The 16779-nt window shown below is 39.2% G+C and overlaps 2 protein-coding genes across 3 annotated transcripts; both read left to right on the top strand.

Annotated features, from left to right (window-relative positions):
- Positions 1–7789: 7789 nt before the first annotated feature.
- LOC124046068 (homeobox protein Hox-C9) lies at positions 7790–11640 on the top strand. The gene is made up of 2 exons (XM_046366043.1): positions 7790–8614; positions 9702–11640. Exons 1-2 carry the CDS (start codon positions 8044–8046, stop codon positions 9947–9949), a joined length of 819 nt encoding a protein of 272 aa, XP_046221999.1. The 5' UTR covers positions 7790–8043; the 3' UTR covers positions 9950–11640.
- A 2836-nt stretch (positions 11641–14476) lies between these two features.
- LOC124046069 (homeobox protein Hox-C8a) lies at positions 14477–16779 on the top strand. Of its 2 annotated transcripts, none has more exons than XM_046366045.1 (2): positions 14477–15232; positions 16311–16779. In XM_046366045.1, the coding sequence occupies exons 1-2, from the start codon at positions 14797–14799 to the stop codon at positions 16637–16639; spliced, it is 765 nt and encodes a 254-aa protein (XP_046222001.1). In that variant the 5' UTR covers positions 14477–14796; the 3' UTR covers positions 16640–16779. The 2 variants fall into 2 exon arrangements, with proteins under 2 accessions (XP_046222001.1, XP_046222000.1); XM_046366044.1 differs by having other exon boundaries at positions 16305–16779.

Here is a 16779-nt window from a genome sequence, read left to right as displayed (position 1 = left end):
GGTCATAAAAGTATTATGTCAGGATCGTCTCGTGGTAGAAGCATGAGCTCGGGGTGGATTTTATGATCTGCAAATATAATGTGCTAGCTGGCTGCTGCAGTAAAGATGCATCGTTTAAACGTGTGTGGAGGAGAGGGCTAGGCTAGTCTACAGAGTGGAGAGTGTCTGCTTTGTGCTGGAGTCACCAACGCGCTCGACGGGCTCCCTCTGCTATGTAGCCTGCCGCCTACTTATTTTGACGATACAGGGCTGTTTGTTGTCTCGTCAAGAAACGAAGAGGATGGATGATAAACAACAACAACAGAAACATCAAAGACACCTTGAATAAATAAGGACCACCACGACAGAGTGTCTCCGGGGAAATTCAAGGTAGGACACAAATAGGTACGTATTATTAACTCAGCTGTGATTTTTGAGATGTCACGCCTGTCTGCCGGTTGGTCTGCCAGTGGAGCTGGTTTGACAGCGCTCTCGAGCATGCGAGATGGGATGGGTTGTCTGATTAAACCAATTGATTTGACGTTCTTCTTTTGGGAACATTTTGAGCATTTTGAACCAGACATTGGTTTTGTTATTGCTGTGTTGATATCGATTATGTATACTTTGTCTAAATAGTTTTCCCGTTATTAGTTGGGCATTTTCAGACACCATTTGTTATTATTCTGCGGTTTAACAGTAAGCTATTTCAATGTCCTAATTTGCTGTTGGTTCTCAATGTTGTACACACTTAGCCTATTTAGGATGACAGTGACAATGATATAATACATTCGGATGAACGATTACTTTTTGTTTCATTATGCTGGTAATAGTTATGTTATGGTTGACAGACAATAAAATCCTTACCTGGCTTTGAGTGTTCTGCTGTTGGTTTGTCTCCCTTCCCGATGGAACACCCCATCTTGCGCAGCTGAAGCGTGGTTTAGGTAGTTTCATGTTGTTGGGATTCGCTTCCTGGCTCCGCAACAAGAAACTGCCTTGATTACGTCAGTTCGTCTTCATCAAGGGCGACACTTTCCGTTCAATTACACCCTAGACTCTGACTGAAGTCCTCGCAAATGGCATTGTAAATGAACTGGAGCTGTAATAGCCGGGACGGAGACTTTTCTCCCCGGCTCTCATGTTTGTGACGGGCTGTAAAACGTACTTTCGATTCTCACAGAGAGAATGGGCTGTAAACAACATGGGGTAGACGTTAGACCTCTTTCGTTGCCTTTTAATTTCGTTACTGGTTTCTTCTTAGGTTTCCCTGATGATGCTTTTGTTTGTGTTTCATTTTTTCCATCATAATATGATGAGCATATCCTTTACATATGAAGAGTGAATCGAGCTGTAGGCCAGTTAGCAACATTGCCTAATATTAATTAAATGTATTTTTTATTTCCCCTCAAATGTGTACAATGTTATTGGCCTTAAAGTCAATATAAAATGTGGAAATAAGGTATGTTGTCGTCATGTAGGCTCCTCTGTATAGAAGTTGATCACAGACCAGTATATCTCTGATTGTGGCACGTGTGCGATTGGGCTCACTGAACGGACCTTTGAATATCCCTCTAGTTTTGTTGACATATAATGCATTTGCAACCTCTTCGGATCAAGGGGAAATGACTCCATCGTCAAATTATATTTCAGATGACACTTCTGATTGTTTCCGTTTCCTCAACGTTCTCAAATAAAAACGATCTGATCCATGAAACTAGGTTAACCTAGGTCCACATGACCCAAATGACAAGACGTGGCCAAGAAAAATCAACTGTTTGTTGTATTTATAATACACAACACAATTATTTCACGTTTGGTCAAGAACGTTTTTTAACATGGCACAGTCAAAGTCCCCTCTCTTCAATTGGACAGCATGTGTTTATATTTACTCGCCATTTTGCCTTGTTGTTATATCAACCCCCTTCTCACAACAGTCAGTGCCACTAACAGAGACAGTCTGGAATCCAAAGTCATTTTCATTCAGTTCAGTGAATAGATGTCTCGCTCTGGAATGCACCACTGACAAATAATTTACAGCACTCGAATTGACACCCAGAGGAAACACTCAAACACTCACACTGAGACTGTTCGAATTCGTACTAGTGCACAATTACGCACAGCAATTACGCACGAACACGTAACCAGGTATTTTTAATGAAGGTTCACATTTACTTGGCTAATTTTGCCTCTTTTGTAGACAGGTTATAATTTCTCGTATTATCTAATAGGAATTGCCATTGCAAATAGTATGTTGTCATAGAGTGAAGAATTGCATTTTAACAACGCATTTGACCATCTTAAATCAGGTGGGGCGCGGAAGAAGAAAAGAAAGGAATGGCTAAGCTATTGGATGAATTTGTCACTTTAACGCAAGGCTTCACAGTCCGGTATCTGTATATCTGCAGTGTAATTGGGCGGCTTCATTATCTTCATAAAGGCGAACTCATTGTCACCACCATCCGGGTGTTTAAGTATATGTATAATGCAGGCTAATATAAATAAGTCTGGTTCATCATGAAACTGTGTCGCGAGACCGCGCATAGACTACACCCATGTCCCATCCATCCCCGTCTAGAGCTGATAGCTGCGTCATGGTGAAACAAAATGTGTGCATGATCACTGCTATATCTAAAAAAAAAAAAGGCGTGCCGGGAGGTATCTGATACCGGATGCGAGCATTTGCAGAGGGCCTATATTATGACACAAAAATCAAATCAAATGTTATTGGTCGAGAACACATATTTTGCAGATATTATCCCAGGTGCAGCAAAATGATAGTTTCTAGCTCCAACAAGGCAGTAATATATAACAATAGAAAACAACACACACAAATCCCCCCCAAAAATGTAAAGAAAAAATGAAGAAATGTCAGAACGAGTCCGGAATATATATAGATACACTATATGAATAGAAAATGTGTCTACAGCAGTAGTTATATAGGATGAGCCTTGACTAGAATACAGGATATACACAAGAAATGGGTAAAAAAGTATGTAAACATAAATGGTGCAGCACAGTGGCAAGTATACCAGTCTTTGCGTGTGTGTGTCCGTGCATAAGCTATAACTTGTACCGTTGGCAGTTGTTCATTTTCTGAATTGTCGCATTGCATCAGCGTTATGAAGAGTTAACACACTATAATACACAATTAGGCCTACACTGTAACAAAAACTGTCATTTGTATTATCAACAGTAACAAAACAAACAACAAAACATTTTACTGCGGAAATACTCAAAATGTCGGTGCATTGTGGGAAAATTGCTGTATTTCATATGGTACTGTAATTCTAGCCCACAGAATACAGGATCATACCATATGCACCCACCACTGTCTATTTTTATGTGATCTGACACAGAGAGGGAAATTTGCCCAACGAAGCACTTGGCTGTTCTACAAGTGGTCGGGCTTTCTCGTTAATTAATGATTGAAGTGCTCCGCTGTAACCGCTTTATAAACCTTTAGTCATATAAACGGTTTTAGTAAAAGCTCTTAAACTAACGACGGATCATATGATGGACTTAACGATTACAGTGCTACGAAGCTTTTGGGGAGCTCATATGCCTACCTCATCCTTAATTTGCCTAAATTAGCTGTTGCCTGAACCATATAGATCGCTACCTACTAGCGATTTCTTTTAAAGGATTTGCGTTTCTGTTATTTAGCAGCATACCAATATATTGTTCACTGAATAGTTTTCAAATTGGCACCTTGGTGATTAAACATAAAGGTTTGAGGGTAAGATTTTAATCTGGACTGCATAGGCTAATTCATTTGACGATTCAAATTAGTTTTGGACTGTACAACAGAAAAAATATCCCTTGTTCAAATATGCATCATATATCAAAACAAGTACTTACTTGAAGTTCCTTCATGTAGGAGTGCACCTAAATACAGTGATCACTAGTTTGTAATGCGATATTTGCATAATTCGTTCGGGAATAATGTTAATTGTTATGCGAGGTGAGTGCAATTTTAAGCTAAAACGTCCATCTATCTAGAATTGACATGTTGAATGTAAATATTATGATTTAATATATTTATTTAAAAATCTAGTTTCCACGTTTACTGTTCTCCGGATTTTATTATATTATTTTAGCTCCACACATTTGCACCATAGTTTCCAACAATGACCTTTATCCATATAATCTTACATAAGATGTTTAAAACTTGCCAAATTATTTAGGAGTATATCGAATTAGATTTCAAATGAAACATGCTTCCACTATGTATGGCTTCTGATTATTTTGCTAAACATTTATACATCAGTACGTCTTAGGCCTACAGCGAGTCTAACACGAACATTTCTGAAATCTACTTTTTTTTGCTATTTCCCTTGGTATTTATTTGAAACTATATCATGAACTTACGATCTTTACTATGTAGTATAGCTAGTATGTTTTAGTATGTTTTGGATATACATGTTAAACATCATCTTCGGACAAGATGCTGATTGGCTGAAACATGCATGTGCAAAAAAAATCTGCATTTCTAAAACCCAGCTCTTGTAGCCCTTTTTAAATGAAGAATTTAATCTGACTGCTAACAATATATTGCAGTCTGACCCCTCCACTGAGAGGAGAGAATCTTTGGACGCCATTGTTGTCTACAGTGACAGTCTGCGCCCTTTTCGTCTCCTGCAGTCCTCTCCTTATAACCATGTTTGGTCAGTGAATTCCTCTGCCATTGCTCCAGCGAGATAAATATCAAAACCAGCAGTTGACAATCAGTGTGTAGACGCACCATTTTAGAGCATTTCCTTATATTGCATCCCAATACTGAGAGACATTATTAAAATGAATGGAATTTGATAGAATAGCGTTGTTAGAGACACGTATAACCCCACCCTAAAGTAGGATAGACATAACATTTTCAGATAATGTGTCAAATCAGTTAGACTCTCTTATGATTTTCGTCCGTGCACAGGTTGAATTAAACGATTCACCAATCCTAAGAACCAGATCAAATGATAATCAAATGAACGACTGACAATGATCAAGGTTCATGGTGAAATATGGAAGAGTGCATTTGGGTTGCACAACATACGCACAATAAAAGCATTGTGGTAAAATACACAGTAAAAACAATCATTTGAATGAATCAACATTATCGGCTCTTTAATCAGGAGTTAGGCGAGTCTATATCAGTAGGCCTACCTAATACATAGGCTACACTGGTATCATAACAATAGCTTCCGTGATATGGCTTACACGCCGATATACGATTGAAATGTTCAGAGGTTTGGAATCACGGCCAGGAGCAAAAACGTAAATAACCAACCACAATTTAAGAAACCAGGATACATAAATGTGATATTTTCTTTTTTATTATCAATAATCAACAGCACAATAAATAAATGCAAATAATACAGCAGAATAATGACAAAATAGGATTTTAAACATGCACACATTTGTCAACAATGACATAATACTGATATTTGTCCCCGGATGTAATCATATTTGTTGTTAAATAATGCATTGCCGTTCAATCAGCAATACCAATAGTAATATTTGAAGATTAATTTCATATCTGTGGGGGAAACAATACTAAACAAGACTCAAGCTACTCTGTCTTAGACATAAGTGCATATGTTAAGTACATTCATGTAATTTCTACCAATGAAATTGTGAACGACTAAACAATAGCCTATAACTTTTTCCTATGTTTTGACCATAATAAAGGCTATACACGAGGAAGACGTTTGGTAAAAACGCGTTGCAGTATGCCCGACCTGCTGTCATAAAACATGCTGATCTGCTCCTACCTGTGTATATGTTTATTCATATTATTGTGAATAGTTCCCTATAGTTTCTCTGCATCATACTGGCCTGCCTTTTTGACTTTTCTGGTCACTTATAAAGTCGCCATATTGCCGCATGGGTAAGGTTATAAAGCGTGTATTACGCATTTGTTTGAAATATAGTATTACGGATAGATATATGTGTGTCTGACTTTTAATGACGGATCACGTTGTCTATAATATTTATATTTAGGATTTATTGGGTTTAATATCAAGGGAAACCCCTAGGGGTAAAATAGGCTGGTGCCCTCATTGGGTCTGAATGGTAACTGCGTATCTACTGGGAAAAAGCCAACGTTAGCGAGCACAAGGTTTATCCTATTTTATTTGAGCAAAATACATTCTATTTGACTGTCTTGATATTCAGTTGCATCGTATTGATACGAATATATGGATAACAGTTTTGATGAATATTAACACTATTTTAAACATTAGCTATAACGCAACCAATGTTTTTGCCCAACTTTGCAAGTCAAACAACTCCCTTCGTCCCCACCATCCATAGTTATATTTTACTACGCAATCACTATAATTTAAACCTGCTACAAGTTCCAGGTGTTTACATTTCATTGTTCAAACGCTATGGATGCTATACAGACTACCGTACAAGGCCATGTTTTCATTGCAGGAAGTTCAAGTAATGCAATGAAATTAGATAAAGAAATGAAATAAATTATCACATTTTTATATGTCTCAGTTTCCATTCCATTATTCAATTTAACTCAAAAAACGAATGACCTCCCTTGATATTTTAGGTCACCAACGCAATGACTTCGAGACATCACACTACCAGCTCTTAAATGACAAAACAAGACAGTGTCGAAGATGCCATCTTTAACTAGTCAATAATAAGATTTGAGATAATAGGCTAAATCTATTTTTTATTTCTGACAACAACATTGTGGATTAGCGGTTTGTTTTACATTCGTATTGGACAATAAAAGCTCAAGTGTAATATTTTGAATATGAAAGTATGTGATCTTACCATGGCATGCATTCGACGAACCATCGTCGTTAAATGTGTTTGTGGGGTCAATAACTGCAGCAAATCGGAATCAGCCTTATACAGATACTTATACAGATGGGCCTGGCTGAGATGAGAAGTACACACTCTGAAATGCACATTTTGTAGGCTATTGTTAGCCGCAGAATATACACAGACTTCTGCTCTATAGGCATAAATGACAACAAAAGGTTTATGCTGGGATCAGAGATCAGCTAATACCATATTAGTCTTACAAAGAAGAACGTTTATTCGTCTTGCTTCAAGCCTGCATCTCTAGCCGGATTATTCCTTGAACCAATACCTCCTCTCCTCTGCAGCAGTCCCAGTCCCTGTCGTTGCTGTCCGTCCTCAGCGTTCCAGTTTGATGGGACTTGTCCCACATGGACAGTGTTGCTTTTATGTTAAGATAGGAACTCGACTGCAGTTTTATTAACGACAAGTTTATGAACAATCAAATGGTCCTCGTAAAAATTTATTGAAGGACATAAAAACATGCACCGCCGGCCACTTGCCGAATATACCGCTGTAGTGTGCAAAGTTTCAAGCATCGTAGTAGTTTCAAGCATCCTCCTCATATCTAAAGCATACGTACTCAATTTTGGGAAAACATATCCCCATAATGCCAATTTGTAGTCCGTGCAAACTTTTTTCTTGTTCATATATTACATTACCTAAATTACAATATCATAGACTATCCAATATTATCCATGTGGTTCATGGTAATATAAAAAAGTAGAGTAACTATCTTTTCCCGATAAAAAAAAGGAATAGCGTTATACAATGAAAAACGCAAAAGAATAAAACGCCTTATGTGTTAGAGAGTGAGTTTAATGATGTATTTTACTACTTAACTATGTCTATACGCGCATGAAACTGGACTACAGATATTGCGCACACTAGACAGAGATTGATTACATCAACAAATAGTGCCTGCGATTTCAAACCTAGCCAACCTTAGTCTGTTTTACGATATATTTGACTATTTGACTTATATTTTATCAACGTCAGGATAGAATACTGTTGAATTTACCTGTAATTCATCCAGGGGAAAACATCTGAATATGATTCTATAAGACATATATTGTGTAATGCTGTGATAACCCGCGCATTGATCCCCTGTGCAATTTTTGTGGGGCAAAATATAATCACGTGTTGCTAAGGCAGCCAATTGCAGCTGGGGAAGCTTTGAGAAATAATTACCTGCGTTGATTGTTCTATGGGTAGATCAAAAAAAGTACACACACTCCATATAATAATCGGATGCATGTAAAAGAGAACGGAACCATCGACATGTCGACCACGGGTCCCATAAGTAATTATTATGTGGATTCCTTGATACACCATGAAAGCGAGGATGTTCTTGCGGCTCGATTCTCGGCTCCTGGTTCGCACTCCACCGGCCCTCGTCCAACGTCCCTTATACCGGAGTGTGGTGACTATCCGTCCTGCAGCTTTTCCCCGAAACCACCCGTGTTTACTACCTCTTGGGCCCCTGTTCACTCCCAGTCCTCAGTGGTTTACCACCCATACAGCCACCAACCTCATTTAGGAACGGACTCAAGGTATGTGCGGTCATGGCTAGAGCCGATCTCGGGGACCATGTCCTTCCCTGGCTACCCAGCCAACGGCAGACACTATGGGCTGAAGCCCGAAGCCTTCCAGGAGCATCGAGCCGGTGACTGCCTCGCCTCCAACGGACGCAACTACACGGATTATCTCTACTGCACCTCCGCTGACATTCGAGAAAAGAACCAAACGAACATCCCTTCTCCCGAGACCGAGCTTTTGGCTTCCGGAAAGCATAAAGACGAGAAGCCAGAATTAGACCCAAGTAAGTTCAAGCCCCTTGTTTTACAACCGGGAATGGGGTGGGGGTTGGGGGGGGGTGTTTGGATGAGATTCTGTCTGTGTTAATTGCGTTTGGTTTAGAGCTGGTCTATAGTGTCTCTTTCCCATAATATGCTCTTTCATTCATCTTTTCTTTCCTCGACTGAATCTTCTCTGCTCGGGGGCTACGTTGAGGACTTATAAAGAGACAAACGCTAGTAGGATTGGGCTATAAAACGACGAGCAGGTTATAAAATAGGTCTCAAAAAACAAGTCGGATACAGCCAGTGTGGATGTTGTGAATGTATAGGGACACTGAAATGTAAAATGCTCGCGTCTAAATCAATTAGGTAGCCTATTGTATGTGCCAAATACTTCAACATTGATCGTCATTTGAATCCATTTTGGTGATCACCATTTTGGTGGTTTATGCTACTATTTTATGTTATGCTAGTATGCCACTAACTCCATAAATAAAATACAAAATACACTACCTTGAATGAACTTTTAAAGATAATCTCAATGGGATATTATGTTGCTATATCAAGCATCAAGTATATCCAGTAAAAGTGGATATTCTCAGAAAGAAACACCAAAGAGAAACCCTGATAAATAACTATCATGGCAACACGGGAACACGTGGTGCCTATGTGTTGGTTATATGTTGTCTGTTGTCATAGGCTAAACGTTTTCCATTTAAAGCCAAATTCAGGTATAACGCCAAAAACAACTTGAGGAATGTTTGTAACATATTCGAGGGACTTTCACTACTGACTTGTAAAGGCTTGAACCACAGGCCGTTTTATGGGCCTATAAAGTGAATAAGCCCATTGAGTATTTTACGACGGCATTTCACAGAAGTCCAAGAAAGAGAAAAGCTGGAAAAGCATCACTAAATGTTGTAGATAGGCCTACGTGCTTTGACGTTTGTTGCCTACAGCATTACATTTGCTGATACATACTTTATCTGGAGATACACTAGTTTTGTACTGGAGACCCACGGGACAAGGCTATAGTATAGGGCCATTGTATGATTGTTGTTTCATTTGTCATTGCTTCAAGTTTATTGCTGACTGATCATGTATTTGCAGATAACCCAGTGGCAAATTGGATTCACGCGCGTTCTACAAGGAAGAAGAGGTGCCCTTATTCAAAATACCAGACTCTCGAACTTGAAAAGGAGTTTTTGTTCAATATGTACCTTACCAGAGACCGTCGATACGAGGTGGCAAGAGTCCTCAACCTCACTGAGAGGCAGGTCAAAATCTGGTTCCAGAACCGGCGGATGAAGATGAAGAAAATGAACAAGGAAAAAACCGACGCCAACAAAGAACAATAATAAACGAGTTATTACAAAAACGTCATCAGACAAAAACAAGCATCAGACAACAGTAAAATAACCACTATTGCCATGGACAACAACAAAGATAAACCAAAATACATTTTTGCATTAACCCCACCTTCCATGTTTGTTGCGAAATATTTTTTGTTTTATACGCTCTCCTTTCTCTGTCCAGTTTTAAACGAGCCCCTTTCCAAGAAAATAAAACATTCTGCACTTACTTTGAAGATACATGTATGTGTTTGTTTGTTATAAGGGACATTTGAATTCATGATATTTTGGACAAATTAAAAACTGCCCCGAAGTAGGCCTATAAGAAAGAGAATACTTGAATTGTTTTAATTTCTTCACTATATAATTTATGATGTCCCTGTGAATGTTTCTTCCATGTTTGTTCATTTTCTATGCTATCTACCGTCATAACAAAATGTCTGTCTTGCGTCTATGTGGTAACGTAACCGTTTGGTGTACCTATTTGTGCATTTCATATTCAGTCGATTGTATAGGCACGTTTCATTCATTATATACGTGTAGATATAGGCCTACTCAAATATAAACATTACCACGAGGCTCTTGTATTTTCTGTGTTTCTTTTCAGACATGTCTCAAAGTAAAACAAACGTAAATATTGCATGCAATCTTACGACCAATTTAGATCCATATGTAGAACTACATTTTGGAACTTAAAGCGCACATTTGTGGCGCGTAAAATAGCCAATGTATCGATAATGATGTCAACACAAAGGCAACACGAACCGCATTTGTGTTAATCAGGAGAGAAAGACCTGTAAAAATGAAATATCCCAATTTCCCTGCACGTTGTGTGGAATATTGGAAGCAGATGGAACGTTTCCTAATCCTCTTTCTAGTATTTGCAAGCAAATCAGAATCTTTAGACTACCACTCTTTAGAGTGTGCCCATAAATGGGTTATTTTTTCTCTCTCGAATAGATTGATGTAAATTCGCCGACACATCAAGGTTGTTACTAAATATGATTTCACAAAACGTTTGTTTTATATTGTGCTGTTTTGATACAAATTATATTTGAATGCATGAATTTAAGGTTACCACTTGGTATGCAGAGGCCACCACATCTGTCCACAAACTACCACAGCTAGTTCGCATTGCACTGCGTAAACATCAAAGACATAGCCTATAAATCAAAATGTAGCAGTAAAATGTGTTATAGAACAAATAGGAAACAGTCATTACTCATATTTTGGAAAGGAAATAGACATTTATTTCGTGACAAAAACCACAGAAGACAACTTCATATAAACATTTGGCCAATGAGCCTGTGTCGTCACAGGCCTAGCCATATGTGTCACGTGTAATAATTTATTTTCCTAAGCAAAAATACTAGCAGCTGCTTATGAAGATATTATTATATTTTTAACCTTTAACCATGTGTTGAGGCTCCTTTGCGTGTGCGTGAAGCTAAGGAAAAAGTAGTTAGGCTCGCAAGAATTCTGAACAAATCTTGTAGCAAACGCTATAGGCATAGTTTAAACCAACTTCTTCATATGCGAGAGAGTAATTATAATTAATGAATTGTAAGAAACATATTTCGATCCATTCGTCTTGTTTGAAATGTAACGAAATTAAAGTTTCCTAATGTGAAAATAAATTCACGTCTGGCATTTGTTTCCTGGGCTCTTGGCCTAAATTGCCTTTTTGTGATGTTGAACAATATGGACAGGATGTTGTAATTTCAAAGCCCAATCCAGTGTATTTCCGCACAGGACAAAAACGCTGAGTTTACAGCCCTGTTGGAGCTCGGTTGTTTGTCTCAAATTCAGACGAACAAAGCAAACCCGACTAACTGGCTAGACGTCTGGGCTAAATTACTTTATGGTTTTAATGGTGGGACGGTGGGCGATGGTGGACTCGTTCAAAGGGGACTTGCTACAGCTAGTTTGTCTGTTGGGCCCACCGCAAACAAGCCTACTGCCTTCCCCCTGGGCAGGTCTCTCTGAGCACGGGAGAGTGGGCTATATGGCCGCAAGAAGAGAGAAAAGCCTGTTCGTTATCTTAAGACAATCCATATGAAGAGAATGTCAAAAACTATTCTGAGGGGGTCTACTTAAATAAAAGCAAATGCAAAATATTGGAGGCCCTATAAGGATATAGTTTATTTGACAGGTCGTAAAATACATTTTCAACACATATTTGTGGCCCTATATTGATTATGTATACGACTTCATTTATTTCTCCCTCATGTAAGCTACGTCGATTTGATGATAGCATGCGTGGTGCAGATGAATGTTGGTGATCGAACTCAACACTAGATGACACTGTTGACCGACTGTACTGCTATGTGCTGCTGTGCTATGGTCTTGCGTGGTGCACGAATAGGGAGTTGGCTCGGCCAATGTCTATAGGTGGAATAAATGCAGTTTTCGTTATTCATCACATTTCTAAGAAAAAGGGTTGAAAGATGTGATATCACTTGTGTAGGTATGGGTACAGAAGACAGATTATGACTTCGTTGAACCTTTTTATGCGCGTGTGGGGAGCCTATTGTAGGATGGGTCACACCAAAATAAACCTACATTTCCCACTCACACGTGTTATGTTATGACCTTTCACGTTAGTATAACGTATACGCCTAATATGTGTAGTTGACTAAGATCTGGTTTGTATACATGTTAATCAAATATCATTCATTATGCGTGGTTATTAGCTATTAGCAACGCATCAAGCTTTATGTATAGGAGCTAACGTTAGCCGAATCGATTAGGTTGGTTCTGCATATTTGCGTCAACATTGAAGGCCAATTAACATTTGGACTGACATTTGAAAACATACAATTTTTCACCTTAAGCGCAATTGAAATCAGTTCCTAGCCACGTTTTTTATGGCAGTTGTGTGGTCTAGTTTTTCTCTGGAGAGGCGTGGACCTTGTACCATAAACCTTGTATCAAACACCCCATACTTAAGAGAACAGCAGACATTTCCGTATAAAAACAATGTAGGCCTATCTGAAAAGATCTTCAAACAAGTAAAATGAACAAACAGAGAAAGTTTTTACTTCTACAATTGATTGACAAATAACACTGAATATTTGAATAAGCATTACCCCTAATAACGAACTATCACTAACATCAGATCCTAATAATAACTCATGATAATAATATATGCTATTGCTATTGTAGTAATAATGTTGTATAGCATACTATTATAGTCTAATTGTTTCTTAGTCCCTTTCAGTGCTTTTGTTGTTGAAACAGCAATCAGCATATTTATAGACTGTTACAAGTCTGTAAATGTTCTCTGTGGGCCTTTCATATTTTACGATGACGTGTAAAAATCGTCAGTAACACCACAAAACCAACACGAGCGCGCATTCAGGGAGAGGCCAAGCTACAACTAAGCTATACACAACTGAAATAAACACCGCGCTATCGATATCTCCGCTGAAATAATGAGACATCTAATGTAGTCTAATGTAACATTTTATTAACTGAACGTGGCAGATTTACTACTTTTGCTCATAGGTTTAACAGGGTCAGTAGAGTGAGTCGGGTATACAAGCCTCATTTATGTTTGCTCATGCCGGGGTTCCATGGCCTTCTGTAGTTTAAGTGCGCAAGGGACTGGTAAAGCGCTTATAGTTAGTAGGCGTATAGCTCAAGTATGAAAACTCAGCGCTAATGTTGAGCTACAAGGGTTAGACATTTGAATGGGTTTGTGATTTTGTTAAAGATGCCATTATCATTATTATTTCCGTTATCATTATTAAAGCATTACGCATTTGTAGTTAGTTATATGTGCTAGGCCTGGCCTGGCCGTTTATGGTTATATAGGCCTTTATTTTGTGTTACCCTGTCATAAATAGCAGGCAGTATAGTGGGCCCTCATGCAGTGCTATTGTGTATTTATGGTAGGCTAAGCTAACAGCTAACAGCCTCCCTTTTTAAACCATTATTTGATATAGGAATGGCTCTCAAACTATATACACTGGTTACATATGATGACTTTATTAAGAACAAGGCTTTTTAAAATGTATTTGTTATATATGTGTAGCTTTACAGGGGTGGACTGGACCAAAAATCGGCCCTAGCATTTCTAACAAACTGGCCTATTATTTTCCCTTGAGCCCCCCCCACATGTCAAATTTTTTCTACCAGGCCCCCACACTGGCCATATTATCTTCCTTGAGGCCCCCATTATTAGCCAGATTTTTAAAAAAAATCCAAGTTAGACAGGCCCACTGGGCAAAACATGGTCCAGCCCATCTGGCATTTGCCTGAAATGCCAGATGGCCATTCCGCTCCAGTAGCTCTATGTGTCATAGTAATTTGGCCACAAAGACAACTTGAGAGTTCAGCTTTTTCACATGGTGATCATAGGTATCATATTGAGCTCATTTTTCTTGTTGTAGTAGAATGGTTAGTGCAGGTTGTCTATCATGGTGTATGTACACGCTGACCGCTTGGGTAAAAGATGAGTTGGGGGGGTTGTTGGGAGGGAGGATTATGGTGGGGGTGGTTGGGTGGGAAGCTAAAAAAAAGAGGAGAAAAAAAGAGAAGCGATTGTGACTGTGTCGGCGGAGCAAGCCAGCTATAACCTTAACACATATCCAAAGCACACGCCATGAGCCGGATTTGAGGCTGAAAAAAGGAAAACTACTGGAGATAGTGAGAAAAACTCGATGAGAAGAGTGTTGGAGCGCGAGAGAGCTGCCTGAGACTGTTTGTCCAAACGGGCAGCGTTTCTCCATCTAGTTCCGGTTTGTCTGTGTTCTGTGTGCGACTGGGAACCTAAACAAAAGGCTGCCACAATCCAGAACGGGGATATTCTACAACGAAGAAACCTTCCCTTGTTTAATGAAAACTAAACAATGAGCTCATATTTTGTTAACCCTCTTTTCTCCAAATACAAAGGAGGCGAATCACTGGAGCCAACTTACTACGACTGCAGATTCCCACAAAGCGTTGCCCGTAGCCACACGCTGGTCTACGGACCCGGGGCAGCTGCTTCGGGCTTTCAGCACCCTTCCCATCATGTCCAGGACTTTTTTCACCATGGGACCACGGGGATCTCCAATCCTGGATACCAACAGAACCCCTGCGCGCTGGCTTGCCATGGAGACGCAACGAAATTTTATGGATATGAAGCTCTACCGAGGCAACCGCTTTATGGTACCCAGCAAGAGGCAAGCCTCGCGCAATACCCAGACTCTAAATCCTCTAACGGCTCTAACCCCGGAGAAGGACAAGGCCACTTAAATCAGAACTCGTCTCCCAGTATTATGTTTCCTTGGATGAGACCTCACGGTTAGAATTATTTTGTGTACTTTATTTCCCATATGTGCGAGTAACTATGTGTGTTTGTGCGCGGTGTGTGTTTGTGTGCGTGTTTGTGCGTATGACTGCGTGCGTAAAAGCAAAAGTAATAATAAGGAATTGAGAATGTCTTTATTTATTGCGTTTTAGTGCAGCAGAATATACAGGTCAATTGATTACATAGCTCTAGCGGGTATACACTATAAACATGAGTTATGTAATCTCAGATCTTATATAAGGTAGCCTGTAATATTAACGTATAAGCTTCTAACAAACAACTTAGGTTACCATGTAAAGAAAAAAAGGTATCGATGACACGGATAGTGTTTTTCTTGAGAATATCTGTAATGACAAAAAAACTGAAACCCAGAAACACAGAGTTATTTGAAGAACCTGAAGTACAACTTGTCCCCATCCCCTGCCATCCTAAATGAAATAGAGACCTACTAAACGGAATGCCCAAACATTGTATGACCAAATTGTTACTGAAACAATAAACGATTTGTAATGCAAATATCCTACTTTGCTTCTAAATGTCAGTATTCCACCTGCTATTCATTTCTTCACATGTCCTTGCTCTAAACCAAGTAAATAAGGCGTGAGTGTGATAGAATTGATCATTTAACACATCATGGACTATCGTTTCAAGTGTATTTATTGTTATCTTAGAAAAATATTTTAGGCCTAAAATACTTCCTCCGCAATCTGCAGAAGAACGTGTATTTATTGTGTGCGCGCGCGCGTGTGTGTGTGTGAGAGAAAGTGTGTGTGTGGTTGTGAATGTGTGTGTTTGTGTGAGTGTGTGTAGTCCAGTTACATAATTGAAAACGTTACTAAACAGATCATATTTAATTTATACTACAAAATAATAGACATGTGGGAATATATTAGATGTAGCTTTTTTTCCTTGATTTAAAAATATGAATTCCACCATCAAATTAACTCAGGAAAGGCCAGTCTGTGTTTTTCATGAAGATGATCAAATTACTCTAGTCCTACTGATAATGTGTTAAAGACAATATCTAATACATATAAGCTAACCTTATTTACTATTTCATTTAAGCACCAGGGAGGCGGAATGGAAGGCAAACCTACAGTCGTTACCAAACACTTGAACTGGAGAAGGAGTTTCTCTTCAATCCGTACCTTACACGCAAGCGGCGGATCGAGGTGTCCCATGCCCTGAGTCTCACCGAAAGGCAGGTCAAGATATGGTTTCAAAATCGGCGAATGAAGTGGAAAAAAGAAAACAACAAAGACAAGTTTCCGGGCCAGAGAGGAGAGGCGGATGCTGATGCCGAGGCTGAGGCTGAGGAGGAGGGCAACGAGGACGGTGAAGGGGAAGAGGGGGAAGAGAAAGAAGCGGAAGAGAAAGAGAAAGAGGAGACCAAGGAGTGATTTAATGGTCTTTTTATGGTTATATGGCAGAAAAAGTGGAAAAAAAGAGGAACCATATTGACGATGAAAGGAGGGAAGGAGGCAGAGAGCGTCAACTTTATGGCCACTGTTTTATTAGTCAACAAGAGAAAGGAAAAAAA

The sequence above is a fragment of the Oncorhynchus gorbuscha genome, linkage group LG10 (genome assembly GCF_021184085.1).
Source record: "Oncorhynchus gorbuscha isolate QuinsamMale2020 ecotype Even-year linkage group LG10, OgorEven_v1.0, whole genome shotgun sequence".
NCBI classification, from domain to species: Eukaryota; Metazoa; Chordata; class Actinopteri; order Salmoniformes; family Salmonidae; genus Oncorhynchus; species Oncorhynchus gorbuscha.
Note: the sequence above shows the minus strand (reverse complement) of the source record. Positions and strands in the feature narration are given on the sequence as shown.